General features: G+C 42.8%; 2 protein-coding genes across 3 annotated transcripts in view; both read left to right on the top strand.

The window, feature by feature from the left end:
• Positions 1–5,608, top strand: part of PPP2R2A (protein phosphatase 2 regulatory subunit Balpha) — a 39,304-nt gene extending 33,696 nt beyond the window's left edge. For both annotated transcript variants that reach the window (XM_042024772.1, XM_042024771.1), the window contains exons 7-10: positions 413–577; positions 1,105–1,274; positions 1,784–1,875; positions 2,751–5,608. In XM_042024772.1, coding sequence (XP_041880706.1) covers positions 413–577; positions 1,105–1,274; positions 1,784–1,875; positions 2,751–3,030 — 707 coding nt within the window. In that variant the 3' untranslated portion in view covers positions 3,031–5,608. The remainder of the gene's footprint in view (positions 1–412; positions 578–1,104; positions 1,275–1,783; positions 1,876–2,750) is intronic.
• Positions 5,609–8,996: 3,388 nt separating this feature from the next.
• Positions 8,997–21,066, top strand: BNIP3L (BCL2 interacting protein 3 like). Its single transcript, XM_042024770.1, has 6 exons — positions 8,997–9,191; positions 13,623–13,809; positions 14,294–14,366; positions 15,620–15,723; positions 16,515–16,664; positions 17,825–21,066. The coding sequence occupies exons 1-6, from the start codon at positions 9,104–9,106 to the stop codon at positions 17,871–17,873; spliced, it is 651 nt and encodes a 216-aa protein (XP_041880704.1). The 5' UTR covers positions 8,997–9,103; the 3' UTR covers positions 17,874–21,066.
• The last annotated feature ends 1,247 nt before the right edge of the window (positions 21,067–22,313 follow it).

Genomic DNA, 22,313 nt, shown 5'->3' with positions numbered 1-22,313 from the left:
CCACTATCCCAGGTTGCTCCAACCTGGCCTTGGACACTTTCAGGGATGGAGCAGCCACAGCTGTGTCAAGTTTTTAATATAAAATAACATTTTATAATGTAGCAGTATAATTAGAATTTAAGCAAAATAAAGGTCTATGTGAAAAACTTGGGAGATAATTTGTAGGATAGAATTAATTACTGCTGGAGTGGGCAAAACTGAAGCAGGTTTTTGCAGCTGTAAGAATTATCTTGAAATCGATATGGAATGGGATGTTACCACCTTGCCTTGTAGACAAATTGTGTGGCTTGATTTTAACTCTTACCTGCGTTGTGCCTGGTCCCACAAGCCAGAAGCAGCATTTCTGAAAGCATCTTGAACTGAAAAATACCTTGGGTTTCACTGGAGGCAATTCCTTAACGAGCTGCTGCAGACATTGTAGATATCAAGCCTGCCAACATGGAGGAGCTGACAGAGGTGATCACAGCTGCAGAGTTCCACCCCAACAGCTGCAGCACATTTGTCTACAGCAGCAGTAAAGGCACCATTCGCTTGTGTGACATGAGGGCATCAGCCCTCTGTGACAGACATTCGAAGTGTGAGTGCTGCAGTTTAGTGCCTCCCTGTGCCAGAGGACATTTGCTGTTAGATTATATCAAACACTGAATTGTATGTGTGGATTTGTATAGGATTCCTGTAGTGCATTGAACAGAGCTAAAGCCTAAAATCTAAATAAATCTTAAAGTTATATTTATGGTTTCTTGGAGTAAAAATAGTGAAGGAAATGAGTAGTAGCTTCTGTTTAGACACCAGAAATGGCTTTTTGCAAATTTCAGGTGGTTAAAGGCCATTAGGTCTGTACTTGATGCTGGAAATCTTGCATTGTGAATCAAGACTTCACATATTAGCAAATAATACATTTATTAAGAAGCTGACCTTGGGTTGCTACAACAATAAGGGTATGGCAACTATATTACAAGTGTTTCTCCTTGAAAGTTATTTTATATAACACAGAGTAGCCCAAGGTGGAAAGTTTATTGAAAAAGTGTTAAAGTAATTCAGTTGTATCTTGTATCAAAGAGACACAAACTTACCTCTTGAAATGCCTGTCTTATTTTCCTGCAGTGTTTGAAGAACCAGAAGATCCTAGCAACAGATCATTTTTCTCTGAAATCATCTCTTCCATATCTGATGTCAAATTTAGCCATAGTGGTCGGTATATGATGACTAGAGATTATCTGTCAGTGAAGATCTGGGATTTAAATATGGAAAATAGACCTGTGGAAACATACCAGGTATTGGGTGAAAATGAATCATGTGGGCTGGAAGTTACAAAATCTGGACAGAGGCCGAGTCTTACTGATGGTCTTGACGTGGCAGTTACAGTTTTGTGTGTAGATTCGGGCAGAGTATCCCTGAGGTTTGGGGATTCCATACTCCTGCTGAAGGATTTTGGTATTTGCAGGGTGGTGGCAGAATCCAAATCTGTGTTTGGGGCTGAAAAAGCCTCCCTCTTACCCAGTGGGAATGTGGGAGGTGGAGAGGTGATCTCCAGCCGTGAGAGTCATGACAAGTCTTCAGCTGTCTTTATGTTCTCTGTTATTTCCCAAAGAAAATGGAAGGTGAAACACATCCTTTTCATAAAATGTTTTTAGCTGCCACTGAAAATTGCTGTTTTCTTTATAAGAAAGAGCTCTTTTGAGCAGTCTCAGGTACTTCCTTGCTTTTGGAACGGTCTGGGAAGGCTGTTACACAGGTGTGTGAGTCCAGTGCTCACTCAGTTTCTCTGGTCCCTCTTTTCCAGGTGCATGAATACCTCAGAAGTAAACTCTGCTCGCTGTATGAGAACGATTGCATTTTTGACAAGTTCGAATGCTGTTGGAATGGATCTGACAGGCAAGTGGAATTCTCCCAATGCACTTCAGATCTTTCCAAATTATTCTTAAAATGGGCAGTGGACCTCATATATCTTGTTTGGGACAACACTGTAGTGCTTCAGTAGACTTTACCATGTACATTGTTAGCTCTGTAGGAATCTGCACCAGACCTGTTGGGGAACCCGTGGGAAAACCTTCCAGGAATGTTCCTTTTTACAGTGATTTGCCATGGTAGTGACCTGCCAATAACACCACTTAGGACAGCTCTTGCTTCTGTGCTAATCATGTCATTAACTGCTTATTTACTGCATCTAAAGCAGCTCATTGGTTCCCTGTCAGTACTGTCAGACATGGTGCTTTTTTATTTTTTTTTTTAATTTGGCACCTGTCTGCTCAAATATTTTTTGAGGCAATGGAAGGACAGAGAAACTTGTAAATGTATTTTTCTTGCTGCTGATGCAGATTCTGAACAGCTGATGCAGAACCAGGAGCTATAAGGGATTTTCACAAACTAGATGTGCTGCTCAGTACCTAAGTTCACACAATTTGTGTGTCACTAAAATCACATGGCTAAAAATCCAATGTGTTTGGGGTTTGTTGGATCTCTTCTGTGCGTGTGTGTGTGTGTGTGTGTGTGTGTGAAAAGCAAATTAAATAATGACATTCAAGGTTCTTGGATAACAAAATACCTCAAAGGACCCAGGGAAGGAAAAAGGGTATTTTTGGAGGGTTTTAAAACTATAAAACACTGCAGTCCCTGCTTCCCTTTAGCTGCAGCAGGTGTGGGTGAGGCCACCTCCTTTCCATTTGTGTGATCTGAGTCGGGACCCTCCGGCTTGTGAAAAGGAGAAGGAATTCCCAACTGACCTCTTTCTTCCTTCCCCCTCTGTGCAGCATTGTCATGACAGGATCTTACAACAACTTCTTCAGGATGTTTGACAGAAACACGAAGCGAGACATCACCTTGGAGGCATCCCGGGAGAACAACAAACCCCGCACGGTGCTGAAGCCACGCAAGGTGTGTGCCAGTGGCAAGAGGAAGAAGGACGAGATCAGTGTTGACAGCTTAGACTTCAACAAGAAGATCCTGCACACAGCCTGGCACCCCAAGGAGAACATCATCGCCGTAGCTACCACAAACAACTTGTATATATTTCAAGACAAGATGAATTAGGGTTGGCATTCCTAACTGAAGAGTCACTTCCTGCATAGTTGAAATAGTTGAATCTAGCATTTGTACCTGTAACGAAAGCGAGTGAGAGGTCCATTATGGCACCCCTTTCCAGTGTTTAAAAATGTGCCATATGACAACACACTTTTATAGCTCCATGGAGAAGGCTCTGTGGCTCTGTTGTCTCCATGCCTGCTAGCCATTTAGGTGAGGATAGGGCACTTTTTAATTTAAATGACTACTTGCACCATCTTGCCTAATGGACTAGACTGGACTGTCTCAACATCGGTTTACTCCACTTTTTATGCCTTCCATTGTGATGACGTCAGACACAGGGAAAGCCTTCAATCATGCTATGGGATTTAATTGTGTAACCTCATTACTGTATCATTCGTGGCCCCCTTTTTTTATTAAATACAGCTCATTCTTGCTGTGGCTTGTAGCATTCCTCCTCCTTCTGGCCTCCTGGACTCCCCCCTCCCCCTTCGTCCCCCTCCACCTTGCCTTGGTGGTGGTGTATGGAAAAAAAAAAAAAGAAAATAAAGCACATAAAATGGGTCCGTTTGGGGTCAGTGGTAAAGGGGGTCTGTGTTGCAACAAATGTTTTAATAAACAGTTGACTGTAATCACTCCTTGCCATGTCTGGCACCAAAAAAAAAGAGAAAATAAGGAAAAAAACAAACTACTGAATAAAAGTGACAAAGAATGGAGAATCTGTTTTCTTTTTTTTTAATCTACCTCTTTATACAAATACTCTGTGTTTTACCTTAGATGCATGAAAATAAAATGATGTTTTTTGTAATGATTTTAACCAGTATTAATTATTTTTCATGGGAATGAAGAGAGGGAGGGATTTCACAGGTACCTGCATTCACTCCTGAGTAACCTGAGCACCAGCCAGTGTGTGACCACTTCCATCTCGGCACCACAACTGCTGTCAGGTTTTGATCTGAGCAGTCACTTCCCATTCCCATGTCCTTGAATGCTCCTCTTTTTAACCTGTTGCTTTAATCAGAACAGGAATAGAATCTTCAGGTTTTAAATTCCATTTTATGGGACTGATGTCTTAATGTTTAGTTTTGTTCTGGTTTCTTCAATGCCTTGTTTTAGGATAAAATACCTTTAATGCCTTGTTTAGAGCACCAAGTCCCCTGTGGCTTTGTGAGAAGTTGTCTGAGCTCTTGTGTGGTGTTCTGTAGTAGCAGCACCATGGTTCCATAGCTAATGACTGCACTGCATTCTGCTGCTCTATCTTCTGTATTTATTGCTAACAACTGGAAATGTGGTTTTAACCATGCAAGTGTTTTCTTCTGGCTTTTGGCTTTGTGAAGTTCCTGCACTTACAGAAACGTTCACAGGTGCAAGGAGCCAAACACGTAGAGTACAGAAGCTGCATGAAATAAGTGTTCATAGTGATGTGAGAGATTTCAACTCTTCAGCACATAAGGCTTATCCAAAGATGAACTAGATATTGATGCTTTATAAGGCTCATGAGTTTTTACTTCCAGATACTTCTGCTAAATGTGCTTTTAGGTTTTGCTCTTCCTTCACGGAAATGTTCAGTGAAGTTTGAAGTCATAGTGAACTTACCTTGACTGGGAGAATTTTCACTTTTGAGTTACCTAGATGTAATTATTTCTGTGGCTTAGAGGTAGTTATTAAAATGACGTTATGATTCGATCAACTGAGATACTGTTTCTGCTGTAAAATTTTGGCTGGGTTAGAGGTTGTTAACAAGACTACTATTGCAATCACTCTTTAATTTCTTTTAAGTCCTTGTGCAGTGGTTTGAAAATGTAAAAATTCTAGTATTTATTAATCTGGTTCTCTTCAATACAGTATTTGTCTTGTACCATGCATGCCTGACCATGAGCCTTTGTAAGGATTTTACCTTTTTTTTTTCACCTGTTAGCCTTGTAAAACAAATGAACTGCCCTAGGGACAGCAGCTGTTTTCCAGTGGGTGAATAAACGAGTGGGCCCTACTCCTACTTAGTAGCATGTGACTAATTTTACTCCAGCAACCAGACAGGAAACAACTCGTTGAGTAACATTAATCACGTGTACAGCTGTTTCCAGGGCCAAGGTTTATTCTTTATCTTATCGTGAGGGCACTGAGGTGATGGGATGCTTTGCTGTGGAGCTGGTAAAATCATGTTTTGTGAAGGTGTAGGTTTAACGATCCTGGATTAGGAAGATGAGGGCCATGGCATTGAGGCTGCTGTTCCTGTGCCACCCTGAGCCCCAGGGATGCACTAAAGGTGCTTAGCACAGCCCCACCCGGAGCTGAGCACGTGAAGGCGGCACAGAGTGACGGTGCAGTCACCTAGAGCAATACTCCAGTACGGCTTCCTCTGGGACCACAGCTGGGCCTGCTGGGATGGGTTAAAGCTTGCCTTGGGAAAGGGTTTGGGTTTGTTGGTAATGGTGATCCTTGAGCTGTCATCTGAGGTTTAACTTGTCCTCACCAAACCCAGCTCCCGCCTGTGCTGTCACGCCATCCATTACAGAATTCTCTAAGCACACTGTCCACTGATACATGCTGTAAATCGTATATTTTATTAATAAAAGTATGCAGAGAATACACTTTGTCAGGATGCTTTTTATGCTCTTTCCTGCCCCTCCCCTTTTCTGCATTTGCAGGTATTTTTGAATGAGTGGTCTCTTCCCTGTGCCTGGGGCACGGGGTCCCCGATCCTGTCCCAGGCAGGACAGTGCTGCTCACTGCCTTCAGCTGCTCAGTCACGCAGCCTCCTCAGTGCCCAGTAAAACCAGTGCAAATCCGCAATTTCCAGTCCCTGAATGCCAGACTAAACACAGGAAAGGTGTTCTCTTCCCTGCACTCTTGTCCTGAAGCCACTGCTGGTACTGAAATGCCACCAACCACCACTTAGGTGGTTTGTATCTGCAATGTGACAACTGCAGTGTCACTCCTGTCACCAGTTACTGTTCAGGGTGAGGTGTTTGTCCAGCTGACACAATGCCAAGGTCCACAGGAGCCCTGTGCCTCGAGTCCTTTGTCCCTTCCCTGCTAGGATGTGGCTGCTGCCCAGAAAGCATGCTGGATGTGCAGCAGCACCTGCTCCCTTACTGCTCTGTTCAGGCAGGACAGGAGCATTTATTGCTTAACTACAGATCCTTTTATCATCAGCCTGATTGGGAAAAGTTCAGGTAGTGCTGACAAGCAGAAACCTGTGGTTTTTCCCCTCCTGGAGAGGGGCTGTGGATGATGGAATACCAGTATTTTAATAGAGATTTTTATTGTCATCTTGTTAGGCACAGCAGAGCTGGGAAGCAATTTCCTGTGTGCTGCTCTTCTGTTCTTCCCCTCGGGCTGTAGAGGTGTAAAACATCCTGGCTCACGTCAAACACTCCTTTTATTGAATAAAAGGTGTCTCCTTTTGCCCTTTCCCATGGAATTGGCTGTTGTAAAGGGAAGGACTGGTGTCTTGGATCGAGGTGTGCTGGGAGTGAGGCTGCTGTGTAATGACTGTGGGTGTCTGGAGCTGTTTGTTTGCCCTCAGCAAACATCTTATTTAACCTGGCCTGGAATGGTTTGGGCTTCTAAAGATGAGAGGTGGAATAAAACCAGTGTTTGTTTCACAGCTGAGAGAATAAAACCTGTGAATTCAATTTCTCTACACAGTGAATTTTACCCTCCAATTTTAACAGCCTCAACCTTTGCAAACAGGAAAACAGCCCTGGCTGGTTTTAATAATGCTTTTCTGAGCCGGGGCTCTCCACTAGGAGGCAAAACATTACTGGAAAGAGGTGGAGGCTTCGGAACAGCGAGGGGTCACGGGGAGGTGTGGTCACTGTCCCTCGAAGTCACCTCCGGAATCAACAGTGATCAGTTGTTGCTAAATATGAAACACTATAAAAGCGTTTCCAGGGTGGATTATTGCAGCACAAAGAGTTCAGCCGAGGTGTGCAGGGCAAAGAGCCCTCGTGCAGGGGGGATGCTGGGTGTGTCCAGCTCAGGAAAGGGCTCTTTCTCAGCTTTGGGGAACAGAAACACTAAACAAAGAAAACAAAAGTAATCATGGCATGTTTTAGACTTTAGAATCGCAGAATGTTTTGGGTTAGAAGGGACCATAAATCCCATCCAGTGCCACCCCCTGCCATGGGCAGGGACACCTCCCACTGTCCCGGGGTGCTCCAAGCCGCATCCAGCCTGGTCTTGGACACTTCCAGGAATCCAGGGGCACCCACAGCTTTCCTTCTTTACTTGTTTCAAGCATTTAGAACACCTTGGAATCATGAGATAAACCAGTGGGATTGTCTTGGCACAGGTCTTGTTACTTGTTTGATTTCAATTGACTTAAAGGTTTTTGGTTTGGTTTTTTTGGTTTTTTTTTCCTAGAAGAAAAACTTTTGTATTGCACTCCAGTACAAAAACAATTCCCAGAAATTTATGACCATTTTTTCTCTTCTATTAACATGTGGTTTTGTGTCACTCCAACCCTGCCATTGTCACAGCATTTTCCATCCCAGGATTCAAATTACAAACATTAACTACATCATTCAAATGCTTCAAGGAACCTGAAGTAGTGGTTCAAGCACAGGGCTGAAAGTCAGGCCTTGTGAATGCTATTTCTGGCTCTGCATTGACTCACTCTATAATCTTGATCAATTTATTTCTGACTCAGAAATTTTAATAGTCCCACTTGACTGATAAATATTCATGCCACAAGTGTTGTGGCAAATGCTTCCTGAATGAGGGTGGTGACAAATGCTCATGTCAGCCTGTGATTCGAGGGTTGCAAAGTGGGATTGGGTTACCCGAGCAGGTTTTCTATTCAAAATCCTAAGTAGCTCATTGTTCTGACTCCAATCTCGAATGTTTCTGTGGCCCCTCCACATGTAAACAGATGTTTTATCAAATTAATTAAAATACCGCTTTCTTTTTACTACTAATGTAGCTAATTCTCTCCCAGTACTATCCCAGAGACATCCAGATTTTCCACAGGATGATATATTTGGATCAGTCATGCAGGGTCTGCAGTCAAATTGGGAAGTGTTGGTGTTACAAAACGTGGGTTTCAAACATCCAACACTAGTGTAGATTAATCGAAGACAAAAAATATTTAAAACAGGCATTCTAGTATGGGATGATTGCGACACTTGTGCATACAAGCTTTTTCTCTAGCTTAAAACAGTTCTGACACAGAAATAAAGTGATTTCTTCGCATTTGTAATGGGGAGAGAACAAAGAACACTACTGGAGTTGTGTCTGCGTGGCTTCACTCTGATGGTGTTGCTGTTACTGAACTCCTACAGTGAGTACAGTAATGAAAAAGCTACAATTTATACTCTCCTGGCTGTTGATGGGAGGACTTTATGGTGTAAAAGACTCCTTTACAGCTTTTGTGAAGCAAAATGCTTATGAATAGATATATGTTTGAGAGAGATGGGACTGAAGTTACAAAATTCCACCAAGAAGAGTCTAGGCCTCCAAATAAACCATAAAGTTGAAGTGATGTCAAAACAGAATGAAGTTAACAAAATGAAAAGGGGGATCAGGGGGGACCTGACAGGAGGGGGCAGCCGGGGGGGTCGGGCTCTGCTGGCAAGGAACAGGGACAGGAGGAGAGGGAACGGCCTCAGGCTGGGCCAGGGCAGGCTCAGGGTGGGCACCAGCGGGAATTTCCTCATGGAAAGGGTGGCCAGGCCTTGGAATTGCCCAGGGAGGTTTGGAGTGCCCATCCCTGGAGGTGACCAAGGAAGGGCTGGACGTGGCACTCAGAGCTCTGGGCTGGGCACGAGGTGGGGATCGGTCACGGGTCGGACTCGGTGGTCTCGCAGGGCTTTCCCAGCCGGGCTCACCGCCTCATTCCCCGTCCCCACGTCCCCGTCCCCCCCGCGCCGCCACGGCTCCCTCAGCGTCCCCCCTGCGCACGCGCGGGACGTGCGCGGGCGGGGGTCGCGCCATGGAGGCGGAGGGCGGGAGCGGCGCGCGCCGCGCCTGCGCAGCGCGGGGGGACGGGGCGGGGCGGCCGGGCCCGGACCGGAGACCGGGTTTGTTGTTGTTGCCCCAGCGGCTCCTCAGTCGCGTCAGCCGCGGTGCCGCCGCCGCCATGTCCAGCCCTCAGGAGCCGCCGCAGCACCACAACAACAACAACAACCCGCCGGCGGACGGCACGCACGGCGAGCCCGGCCTCAACAGTGAGTGTGGCCGCTGGGGCGCGGGCGGGGAATGGCGCGGGGGGCCCTGAGGGGCCGTGAGGGCCGCGACCCCCCCGGGCCGCCATTGGCGGAGGACGCGCCGCGCGAGCCGCCGGGGGCCAATGGGCGGCGGCCGAGCGGGTATAAATGGCCCGGCGGCCGCCGCAGGGGGCACGGGGGCAGCGCGGGGCCTGGGCGCGGCTGTCCCGCACCGGGGGGATCCCGCAGCCCCCGAGCAGATCCCGCAGCCCCCGGGCAGCGGGAGCCACTGGGAGCGCGGCCGGCAGAGCCGAGGGGCCGCGCGGCACTGCCCCGGTAGATAAAACGGGCTCCGAGTGCGGCGGGAGTGCTGCGCCCGGTGGGACCCGAGCCGCCGTCCCTCGCAGTGGGCTGGGGGCGATCGAGTCCCCCGAGGAACGGGCCAAGCTCGTTGCGTGGTTACACGGAGTTTACCCGAACAGCGACGATGGGGATACAGCGGGGTAGGGGGAGGAGCGTGGCTGTGGGAATGAGTTTATTCAGTGGCTGAGTCAATAGCACTGACGTGAGCTATTTCCCTCTATATCCGGCATCTCTGTCAGCTGCTTTGCTGCATCCTTTTGTTCCTGGGATAACACTAGTAAGGCACATCATGTAGGCTCTGGTACTTACTTGGCAAATGCTTTCCCTTCGTTATAAATAGTTCCTTCAGCGTATCTTTTCATCTCTAAATTTTAAGGATAGAAGAGGTGAATAAATTGCATTAATGACTAACTGTAACCTCTGTGGTTTACGATGAAGTTTAGATGACCACGAAATAAACTCGCTGGTTGGTTTTCCATAACTCAATGGGAATTGTATGAAAGGAAGAATAAACTGTGCCCATTTCATAACGCTGCTATTGTGTTGTGGTAACACTACACTGTGTGATAACCGTGGTGCCTTAAACAATGTTACCTGAGTCAATAATTTTGGCGAATTATTCAGGCTTGTTGCACTTAAATAACAATTAGGCTGTCAGAGTTGCGACATGCCCTGTGCCTGACTCGATGCTTACTTTAGAAATGGCCATATTTGATGCCTGTATATTTTATTTTTAGTTTCTGGTGGTGTGGTAATTGTGGGACTCATTAATCTGCTGGGAGATAGGAGCGACAAGAGCTGAGAGCTCTGTAAACCGGGGCTGGATCTGCCCACGGAGATCTTGCTGCTGGGTCAGCACGTAGAGGCTCACCCAGCTCAGTGCTGGAGGAGCTGAGCACAAGGTAGGAGAGGAAATGTTTGACACTCTCTGCTCTGGGAACAAAACAAATGCACCCAATCAGCTCCATGCAGGCTTAGTGCTGCTTTCAGATGTTCAGTCCCTGCACAATGCTTTGGTGGGAGAGGTGCATTTTCTGCCATTCTCTCAGCTTTTCAGTGAACTTTTCAGGCTAATGAGCTCAGACACATATTCACGGTGTTGTGTGTGTCATTTGTGCATGTTTAGGGCCTTTTATTCAAAGATCCTTTAGCACTTGGAGGGCAGAAGAGCTGAGAATGAAACTGGTAACCTGTGCTCTGTTGGGTTCATAGAGATAAAAAACCCAACTTGCTTGCTTTGGGAATTCTACATTCTTCCTGTGTTTTAATTATTATAAAGCTCTGTTACATATTGACAAAAAGAAATCCCACCTTAGGCAAGAAGCTATCTAGCTCTGTCATGGAAAATCTGCTTAATAATTACCATTGTGGGAATCTGGTTGGCTTTATTTTCCTTTCCCTTTCCCTCTTCTTTTTTTTTTTGTTAATGTTGTACTTCGTTGTAAAAGTGATATTTATTAGTTTATTCAGGTTGATCGTGCCTCAGACTACTTGTGAGCTACTACTTTGGAGTATTTTTATATCTATGAAATGTATACAGATATTTGATTTATATACTGCCTTTGATATCTCCACTTCATGCACCCAGCTGAACTCAGAGGGAATAAACAAAATGAGACCTGTCTTCCCCAACATGTTTAGCTCCTGTTGTTTAAACAGTCCACCAAGTTATGGAAAAACATGGAATTAAAGTCAGTATATATAAATTCATAGTGAAATAATTAGCCATAGAGCAAAGCCAAAATTCAAACAATTTTGGAGAAAAATACAGTTTATGTGGACAGTTGTTTGGTTTGTTTTTTTCTCCAAAGAGTGTGTGTTACCTGATTTGTGAAGGGAGGAGATGCTGCCACATTTCTTAATTCTATTACTCTTAATTCTACTACCACTCTTCATTCTGCCACATTTTCTGTTTTACTGCCAAGTAGAAACAAGGCAAAAATTAGAAGTTCTCAGGCAGGTGATTCATGTAACTTCCTTAGTTCTCAAAAAAGCTTGGGGCAAACCCCACTCTCTGTTATTTGGGCGCTTTATTCTTCAATACATTCCTGTCCATCCCTTTAAAGAAACAGAGATTTATGTCCCTCTAATCAGTCTTTGAACGCAGTCATGTTCTCTGTCCAAAACCGGTTGTGAGTGCCAGTGGGAGCAGGGAGCGTGTTGGAGCTTGATGGCAGATTGAGCTTCCTTGGGTGCATTTTGAGTCATTCTCGGTGAGGTCAAGTGGGAACGTGCTGCTCCTCATGTCAACTCCTGCTCAGCTCCCAGGGACTCTTTACTCACACTCGAATTTGGGGTTTCTTCCTACTACAGCCACGGTGTGTTTAAGGTAAACGCAGAGTTTGTCAGCCCAAGGTAAATTTTATTTGTGGCAGTGGATTTAGAGCTGTGTGTCAGAGTAAGGAGATCTGATCACCATCCTCTGGGTGTTCTGGTGTCAGAAGAACACATCCCCCCTCACCTTTGCCCTCTGCTGATTTTTTTAATCATAAATGGCTTTGCAGGTCCTGATTTTCCAACGGCCAAAAGCGGTTGTTGGCGAATATAAAGTTTTTTTACCTAACTAACTTTTGACCACCTGCTAACTGCATTTGCCACCTGCTTTTCTGCAGGTGTGGCCTCTTGCTGCTACAAGGCAGAACAACCTTCCTGACAAAGCTCTTAGAGTCTGGCTGTTTTGTTTAGGAATTCAGACACCAGCAGTCATCACCAATCTGGAATAACACAGCCTCTGTCTGATGCTGACTGAGCAAAGCTGCCTCTTCCCTGTTAACACTTGGTTATCTGAAAAGCCTAGTGTGCAGTGCTGAGCTGGTGCCTGTGCATACCCAAAATTCCTTGTTTGTGAATCCAGCCTGGGGAAACCAGGCTGGGAACCACCAGGGCATTATGCTTCCGTGGACATCGCTGGCATCGTGAATAATCGACACTAAAGGTGAATTCTTCACCAAATCAAGTTGGAAACAGGCTCTTTATTAAACATCCCTTCCTGTGTCACTGATGGAGCGACACAGAGACAAAACCATGCTACAAAAAATAAGTGCAGGCACTCCCAGGTGCATTTCAGAAATCAAAAATCAGTGTTAAAGTGTGGAACTTGTACAAATAATGCTCAAAAAGTAGTTTCAGATGTTGTGTTTGTAGCTTCAGGCTTGCTTTTCTTGGATATTTTTACCTTGCTGGGGAAGATGTCCAGACTTTAGTCAACCAAATCCAAAAAAACCCCTGAAAGCTCCTGCCTTCAGGTGGAATACATTAAATTACACAGGAGTAGTGGTGACATGTATTTCTAAAACCTGTTTGTTTCCCATTGAATCATATCACTAAAGAATGTATCAGTACTGTCACATTTAGTTAATATGCACATGAAATATAAGTGAAATACGTTTAAAAATAAAAATCCTCACCTTAACTACAGAGTGTGTGAACTTTTTTCAGCAGCTGCTCTTGTCATCCATGGTACACTCTTGCTCTCTGTTGAATCTTAGTGTACACATGAATGTCCCATAGGTAAAACTACCAAAAAATGGGGAAAAAACCAGTAAATCTGGGCTTTATGGGAGATGTTTGTGCCAGGGCAAAGCAAGCTGAATGGGGCCTGAGAATGGCAGCCTTCCTGATGTATAGAAAAATCAGGGATTGATCCAAGGCCTTTGGAAGTAGAGGAAGGGGGAATATAAAGCTGCACAGGGGGGAGTTTTTTAGTAGGGGGCACAGGGATGAAAGTTCTATTTGAGAAAGGAATGTAGAACAGGGTGACGTGTAATGGAGTGATCCATAGTTAATTGAAGCTCCAAACTGCAGAGAGAGACGTGGCTGATTAGAGTATTAATAGTTGGGGAGAAAAGGGACATTTTATTGACCAAATCCAGAGTTAGGGAGCAACAACGCAGCTTTTAGGGGTGTTTGTGTTGATGAAAGAAGAAGAACCGTGTCACTGTTGTCTCTGTGCCGTGTTTATGAGCGCTCTCAGGTCAGTGTGTGTTATCTGAAGCCAGCATGCTGGCGTTTCCCTCTGGGTGCAGTTGATAAATTGAAGGTGTGTTCAGTGCTGGGGTGTCCATGGGGTGACGTGTGGCTGCCCCACAGGTTCCTGGGTGGAGCTGCAGATGAACGGCAACGGCAACAGCAACGACAACGGCAATGGCAAGAACGGGGGCCTGGAGCACGTCCCATCCTCCTCCTCCATCCACAATGGAGACATGGAAAAAATCCTCCTGGATGCCCAGCACGAGTCAGGACAGAGCAGTTCAAGAGGTAGTTCCCACTGTGACAGGTAAAGGAGTGTTGGCTGCTCTGCCTGCAGTTTATTGCCCTTTTTGTCCTGTGGATGGGTAAAGTTTTTTCTCTTGTGCTCCAGTGTTTGGAATAGTCGCTGGCTTGTGGTAACTGTCTGATGTTTCCACTTGTAATGATACAAAAACACATGTAATTCACAATACTGGCAGGGTTCCCTACAAGAACAAAGGGATTTGCATCTTTTCTGTAGCAGCTGAACTTTTGGGCAGTGCTTTCTTTGCTTTAGGGAGCAACTGTCAACCCTGTCGAGAAGGGTAGGATTATAAACAAAAAAAAGTTGAAAAGATGGGGGGGTTGGGAAGACTTTCTAATGCTGGTATTTGGGATCTGAAGGGTGGTGCAGTCTGTAACTCAGCTGAATAATGTCCAGAAATGCATGAGGAAATGATTCAGCTGAGATTTATCTACACTGATGATTCTTTACTTGACAAAATGACATAACAAAATCAATTTTTCTTCAGCCCGTCACCTCAAGATGATGGTCAGATAACTTTTGATGTGGAAATGCACACAAGTAAAGACAGTAGTTCTCAGGTACTTTCTTCCTTAACTTTATACACTTGTAAGTTGTGGGTATTTGATCTAGGCTTGAGGGGTAGAACAAGCTCTTTGTGATGTCAAAAGACTTAAATTCTGTATTAATTGAAATTTAACATAGAGATTAATAGTTTTGGAGTGAGGGAAAAAGGAGTCTCCATCTGTACGTCTGAGAAATGCCTCTTTCCTAGCAGTCGTGTTACTGTGTAACCCTGCTGGCACCGGGTGTCAAAGCTGGGTTTGAAGTGTTGATATCTCTGCACAAGATTTCAGGGTGTTCAGTGATTGCTGTGCAGACACTCATTCACACGACAGTGAGTAATCTCCATAGCACAAACTGAGAGGGGACTAATGCTGAACTCTTAGTTTGATGATTTCATAGAATTTGCTGTCTTCAGCAGTATAAATGAAACATTCCTGCAAGAATGAAACCTTGCATTTAATTTTGTCAAAGACCTGGGACTGTTGCAGTTCTGCCCTGAGAGCCAGAAGGGTCTGAATGAAGGTGTTGGTGAGCTCTGCATCTCACTTGTGACTGTGCTGTTTGATTTGCTGTGGTTCCCACTTAATGTTGTAAGTGGTTTATCTTATTTTAATAAGAGTCACTCAGGAGATTGTTTTAATACTAAGTAGGAGTTAAAGGCAGTGGTGTTCTCTACTCTTCCTAATTTATTTCATTTCCTATATGGTAACATTTGCATCTGTTGATGTAAAGTTAAATTTTTATATACAGTTAGAGTGAGTGCTTGCCTTTGCCTCCTGCATTTGGGATTCACCCAGTAGAAGCTACTAGTTGCAAGTAATACAAATTTTAAATGACTAATAACACCTTTAAAAAGTCAAAATACTGGTTTTGAAACCTTTTTATTTGACTTCCCATGCTTTTAGTCACGTTCTGTGGGCTTTAAATGGAATGCCATCAACCTAATGTTTTTTTCCATTTGTAAATATTTTTTTTCACAATTCTGGTTTATTACATTTAGGATTAAAATATTCCTTTGTTTTTGTTAGTTAAAAAAAACAAACAGCTTGCAATGATGTGGAAATAGTAATAGAATTAGTGGTTTCCTGACTTCTGCTGGCAAAAATCAAATCTCTTTGAAATAATCAGCAGTCCAAGAACACTTGCTTGTTTATCAGGTGCCACCGTTTGGTGCTTATCATGTCACCACTGTGGTTGTCACTCTCAATTTAACACCCTGAGGAGGAGCTAATTGAGTGTTACAAGGCTTGTCCCCTGTGTGTTTCAGTCCGAAGAAGAAGCAGTAGAAGGAGAGAAAGAATTGGAAGTTTTGAAGAAAAGTGCAGACTGGGTGTCAGACTGGTCAAGTAGGCCTGAAAACATTCCTCCCAAGTGAGTTCAACTCTGGGTTTTTAATGAATGTTAATATATTTTAATGAATAGATGAAGGAAAGGATGGTCGCAATCTCACAATCAAAATAAGTTCATCTTAGGAAGAGATTGATTTCTCTTTGGGGAGGATAAAAAAGGTCAAAACAATGAAGTATGAAAATCAAAATAGCAGCAGGATGACTTGGAGGTAATATAAAGTCACAGCAAGCTGATTGCAAGGTTTCTTGACAAAATTATTGTTATTGGGAGAGCTGGGTACTTGGAGCTGGGATCCATGGGATTTAGTCTTGGCTTATTGAGTGGAAGAGTGTTGAGCAAGTCTCCTAAATTCTCTGTCCCTTTTTTTCTTTCTATGTAAAATATGTAATGTTCATCCACAGAAGGGGAAACCTTGAGATCCTTGAATGCAAAGCATTTTTATTAAAATAGAGGATGCTGTCTAAATCTGGCAGACTTCTGTATCTGTGTTTGGAACAAAAAATGAGGCCTCTTGCTAACAAATCACATCCTGAAATTCCCTCTCTCGGACCTACCTCTCTCTGCAGCTCCTGCTCCCTTTGTGTCTATACTGTCTGTGTAAGTGGTCTCTCCACAATCCCTCCTCTTATTCTCTTTGATTCCTTACTCTGTGTAAGGAATCTCGGGCTTTGATCTCTAGCTCTTTGTACTTAAAAAAAAAAAAAATGTTCTACAGAGATCTGTGCATTTGTGTGCAAAGAAAAAAAGAAAAAAAGGGAAAGAAACAAAAAAGTCTTGTTGAATTTTTTCCCCCCCTCCCCCTCTTCTTCCAGGGAATTCCATTTCAGACATCCTAAGCGTTCAGTGTCTCTAAGTATGAGAAAAAGTGGAGCAATGAAAAAAGGTGGCATTTTCTCTGCAGAATTTCTTAAGGTTTTCATTCCATCTCTGTTCATATCTCATGTTTTGGCTCTGGGACTAGGGTAAGTATTAACCTAATTCTCCCTTCAACTTTTGCTTTTCCACTTTGCTTGAATGTCAGCAACTGCTGAAAAGGGCTTTTTCTAGAATAACAATTTTTGCCCCTCACTCAAACTTGGTGCACTTTTACAAAAGCAGGAAAACTTTGCCACAATGAAAACTTTGCGGCCTTTAATGTGCTTTATTTCTGGAATAAATCAAGTTATATTGAAAATGCATGGATGAGTTTGCAAATAACCTTTGCAATTGTAACGTGCAGTTTGATTATGTGCCTTCTATTTAAATGCTTCAGGTTATAAAGGGGAAAATTAGAATAGGTAAAAAATGACGTTTACTGACCATTATGAAACCACACTGTACGAATAATGATGCCGAGGTTGTGTGTGTGGCACAAACTCTGTAATTCCCAGTTTGGTGCTCCATTGTGATGTTACTGAAAATCAAGGTTTGAGTACTTAGAGAAATGAAATACTGGATGTGTCCTGCAAGATCAGCTGTTTCTCTGCTCAGCAGTGTTTTCATTGCCTGCATAATCCCACATAATCTCTCACTTTGCCTAAATCCTTACATTCTGTTTATCCATCTTATGTTCTTCTGGGATGGGGCAAAGGCATGGACTCAAAACATGTTTTTATTTAACTTTGTGTTTGTTTCTGGGGATGTAGTTCAAGTGTCTCTTTAAATTCCTGTACACTGTCAAATAAATTAGGATAGAATATGTGAGGATGTAGTGTGAGATATTTGTACTACAGCAAAATTGTGCATTTCTGCAGTGATTTAAATCTTGCTTGTGGTCAGTGTTTGCATAGATCCTCAATGCTCAGAGTTTTAAAAGCTCACCCCCCTCTCTATAGGCAGCACTTGATTTGTTTTACCCCAGTTATCTGGGAGTGTTGCTGTGTCAGGTACTCAAAAAACAAAAGCTTTTGGATTCACATGAGCCTGGGACTGGAGAATAAAACCAGTCTGGGGGAGCACTGAGAGCACTGATCCTTCCAGGCTCATCCAAAACCTCCCTGTAAGTAATTTTATAGAAGGGAAGGGAGCTCTGTGGATGGATCTCAGGCTTGAGAGAGGGATTAGAGCAGTTTGGTGTGTGGGAACTCTTGCAAAGCAGGGAATATTCTTGTGCAATACAATATCCTTACACTTTTTATTTCAGCATCTACATTGGGAAACGCCTGACCACACCTTCAGCCAGCACTTATTGAACCATGGAGTGCAAAACCTGGACCCCACGTGACCTGTGAAGGTGTTACTGTCTCATTTAGTACATTTGACTTGAGACCATTTTAAGCATGACCCTGACTTCACCCTTTCCTTCCATATCCAGGTTTTTGCTAACTCTGGAATTCAGTATTGTGTTGGAACTCTGTTGAGGTGTTTGGCTATCCACATTTTTTCCCTCTCTCCCATTCCCCTGCCTCTTGGCCTGCAAGACACGTCAGAGTTGCTGGATGGAGTTTACAACTGTCTCTATGTTGCAAGGGCTTCTCTCAATGCAAAATGCCACCAGCAAGTTTAATTTTATCAGTGATGCTGTTGCCTCCTTAGTGCAACCTGACTTCAGTTGCAGTTGTGCATGGTCTAAGTGTTGACTGCATGGTGGTGACAAAACAGTCTCTTTGGAAGGAAATCAGTGATTGGAGTGGAAAAGAGTTTTTCTTTTGTAAAAAAGAAGCTGGTTGTGGAATAAACTAAGAAATTACTGGCAATAAAGACCCAGTTTAAATCAGCTTTTGGGGGGAATTTACTCAGTCCCTTGTATTGGCTAACAAACACCATTTGATTTGCAGGAGGCAAAGACTGCATAAATTTTAAAGTAGGATAACTTAATCCATCAGCATATTTTAATATTAGGTAATTGTTGTAATCTTGTCTTTTCTATGAAGTCAGCTCCTTATTCCTTGTAGGAAAACCTGTCTGATACCTAGGAAATATTAGAAAAATTGCATTGTTTGCATGTGAAGAAGCTTTTTCTTTTCCTTACCTGTTTTCTTAAGGGAAAATTTTCAGTGTGAAATTTTCCTTTTCAAAGTAGTTCTAAGTTAAGGAAAAACCCAACAGCTGTAGGTGTAGGTAGGCTCTGTGTAAAAGGAAATTATTCTGTTTGTTGTGGAACCATTTAAAGCCCCGAGGATCCGGCAGTTTCAGCAGGAAAAGCGTTTGACTCATCCTTAAGGGGGACAATCTTGCAGGTGCAGAAAGGTTCAGAAGTTGTAAAAGCTCTGAAACGTCTTCTGCAAATGAATTTTCAATATTCCTCTCTCTCATTGTTTACTGTACAATCTCCTTTTCGGGGATACTTGGAACCTGAAAGTCACTCGTGATGTCTCATGTTAGGGTAGATTCCTCACTGATGTTGAACTTTTATCTTAGGGAACATTAAACCTTGTCCTCCTTCAGTGACACTTCTTTTCAAAATGTGAAGCTTTAGTACCAAATTGTTACAAAGCATCAGGACAGTCGTGTCCTTAAATAGATTTTATTGGATTTCAGAACATGTAGCATGAACTCTGAAGGATAGAATACTCTTTTTTTATATATATATGAATATATTAAAAAAAATATGATATAGACTTTAATACTAAGTATTTAGGGAACCAATGCTAATTTTAAGACTAGCAAAAATCTCATTTAAATAAAAACTTTAGTAGGCTGACTTGTAGAAAATAAGCAAATCTAGTCAGCCATCTGGAGAGAACAGCTACCTATAATTGTTTGCTTGCATCAGACTTTATAAAGTTGATTATTTGATAGAGCAGTGATTGCTTGAACCAGTTGATGCATAGAAGCTAAATCCCAGCTGAGATTTGGGTTTAAAAAACTTCAGTTAGCTCCCAGGAAGTGAAAAAGTTAAGTATGAACCCACTGCGAAACTGTATTTATTTTCATTCTCTACTTCCGAATGCTGTCAGAGAATGCTTTCAGGGTGAACAACAAATCCTCTGGAGTAATCTGCTTTTTATTCTTTTAGTTGTGAACACTTAGTGGCGCTTGAGCTGCCCACAAGTGAGGGTTTGTTTTGGGTGTGGATATTGGGTTTCACCCAGAGGTGGGGGCGGGCAGAGGAACGTGGTGGAGGGGGTTTTAGAGAGCATCAAATACTTCATTTTCCAGCCCTAAAATCCGAGGGAGCGGGACAAAGGCTGGACCACTTTCACTTCTAACACAGCACCTTGTTTTGTATGAAATGGGAGCAATGGAAAAAGAGATTTTTACTAAGTAGGGAGTACTTTTTAACAAGAAAAACCCAGTAAATTACCCCTTTCTAAATTAAAAGGTAATTCTTCAGAGTATCTGATAAATAACAGTGCAAACTTGTGGCTGGAGTATCAACACCACTAATGATACTTGGAGTAAAACCTGTGAAACCCAGAGCTGAGGAATGCCCCGTGGTCACTGTAACACTGGCTGGGACACAATGCAGTATTTATTGAGACCCTACTCTAAGCTTTGGAGGAAAGTCTGCAACTTCCAGTTTTACAATGAGCAGGAACACAGTGTTGCATCATTCCAAAAGGGGTTTCAACTATTGAGAGTTGGAGTTTTGTTAAGATAAATGTTGTTTAAAAAGCTTTATACCTGTTTACAGTTTTGGAAAAAAAAAAAAAGAAAAAAAAGTAGGCTTCATTTTTCTTACATTCAGTGAAAACTGGCCTAGACTATTTGTAAATAGGATCAAGAAAAAATGCATAAACTCGCACATTAAAGATGCAGCAGGCTGACCTAACTGCAGCAAATGCATATTTACTTACTGTTTTCAAAAGTGAAAGCTGACGATTGTTAGAAATTCAAATTTTTTAATTGCCATTTGTTGAAATCTTGGAGTTAACTGAGCCAAAGTGATTATGCATTCTTCATAAATTAGTTAGCACTTTGTAACATTATATACAGTTTACATGTATAAGTTGTAGCTTATAAACATTTTGTGCCATTAAAGCTCTCACAAAACTGGTTGTCTGAAATGACTTCATGCTGCGCCTTTCTTTTGTCTTTCTTCTTTTTTACAGGACTGCTTTTTAAGATGTTTTATGCAACTATTTTGTTCTGGGTGACATGAACATTGAAGCTGCTGTTTATAGACTGGAGTAATTTTTTTGAACGATTGCTTGGGTTTGTTTTTGTTTTGGTTTTTTTTTAGTGACCTGGGATCATCCGCTTCATTTCCTGAAGTACTTAATAAAAATATTTCCCCTAGCTGGCCTTGTGTACCCTCTCCAGCACCTTGTCCAGGAAAAGTCTGAAAGCAAAATAATGTGGTGGTGTATGAAATGTAAAGTAGAATTGCTGAGATTTTGTATAATTGGTCAACTCTATTGTATTCCTTGTATTTCTCTTCTGTTTCCTAATTCTGTTTAATTTGCAGATTAAAGAGTAAGGGGCATAAACCCTAATTGTTAATCTGCCTCCATGTTCTTGGTTCAAGAGCACGGATTATTTCTATTTATCATGAGGAGACTTGTTCATTCTAGGTGGGAATGGCACCATTCTGATTACTGGTACCACCCATTTTAGTTATTGTTTTCTATATTTTTAATCTGTAAATCCAGAACTTTGTGTAAATGGGATATTTTTTTTTTACCAGAGGAATAAGAGAAAATTATAAATCCTACTTTCAAAAAGTTTCTCCCTCTGAGACTCACAGTGAAACTTGGGCCTGAACTTTTGAATTGCTTCAAAACTTTTTTAGTTGTAATGCAAGAATAAATGCAAGATCATCTTGCATAAGGCAGCACTTTCTGTGCACTGGGATTATTCACATTTTGATGGAGTTGAGGACTGTCTTCCAAGTTTCTTTTCATTCTTGTCCAAGAATTTCAGATTCTGGGAAAGTTCCATTCTACCTTGACTTGAGGGAATCTCCAGGTGCTCTGTGGTTGAGTTCACTGGTGGGATGTTGAGTCCTCCTGACACTGGTTTCAGGCTTCACTGTACACGTATGAAAAGCGTAGGATTTGAATCGTTTAATGGAACAGTTTGCTATAAAAACATTATTTACACATTTGTGTCTGTACCTACCTGTAAAAATTCCATCTGAAAGTGAAGCCCTGATTCCCTGCGAGTGTTTGTAGGATCTTTGCCTTGTGCTTGGCAATTTATGAAGTCTCGTTTGTGTTTCGGGCCTTGAAAACCAAAATAAACCACCAGGATTCCTGAACTATGCCCTGTAGTTCAACCAGTACTTTCAAAACAAAACAAAAATCGTGAGATACTCCTGAAAACCCTCGTGCTGGATACAGCATCCCCATGAAAAAGAGAAAGCTGAATTAATTTTCACTTCATTAGGACCCTCTTTGTGCCCTGCCTTGTGTGAGCTGGGCTGACTCAGCCAGGCCGTGCTCCCAGCACGGGCAGTGCTGACATTAGGGGGAGAGCGAGGGGTGATTTTCCAGGAAGGAAAGTAAACATGACTTAATGTTCTGAGCTGCTGCCAGGGAATTGAGAGTATGGAAACAGGCATTTTTCTATTTTAAACTGTTTCCTAACACTTTCTGCTAAGACTGGGAAGTTTGTTTAGAGATATATGTTTTAGTGGTGCAGTTTGTGTAACTTGCTGTTTGTTGTCTGAAGACAAATCAGTGAATTTTAAGGTCAGAAAATGCCTTATTCTGGTATTTATAAAAAAAGAGAATAGTCCTACAGCTGTT

The sequence above is a fragment of the Corvus kubaryi genome, unplaced genomic scaffold (genome assembly GCF_017639235.1).
Source record: "Corvus kubaryi isolate FWS band 111438036 unplaced genomic scaffold, C.kubaryi_AGA036_p1.0 37265, whole genome shotgun sequence".
NCBI classification, from domain to species: domain Eukaryota; kingdom Metazoa; phylum Chordata; class Aves; order Passeriformes; family Corvidae; genus Corvus; species Corvus kubaryi.
This window is presented reverse-complemented; position numbering and strand designations above follow the sequence as displayed.

Coding starts and splice junctions, on each gene's coding strand:
- BNIP3L (XM_042024770.1), top strand. CDS start 9,104: ATGTCCAGCCCTCAGGAGCCGCCGCAGCACCACAACAACAACAACAAC. Junction 9,192..13,622: donor CGGCGAGCCCGGCCTCAACA/GTGAGTGTGGCC, acceptor GCTGCCCCACAG/GTTCCTGGGTGGAGCTGCAG. Junction 15,724..16,514: donor CCTGAAAACATTCCTCCCAA/GTGAGTTCAACT, acceptor CTCTTCTTCCAG/GGAATTCCATTTCAGACATC.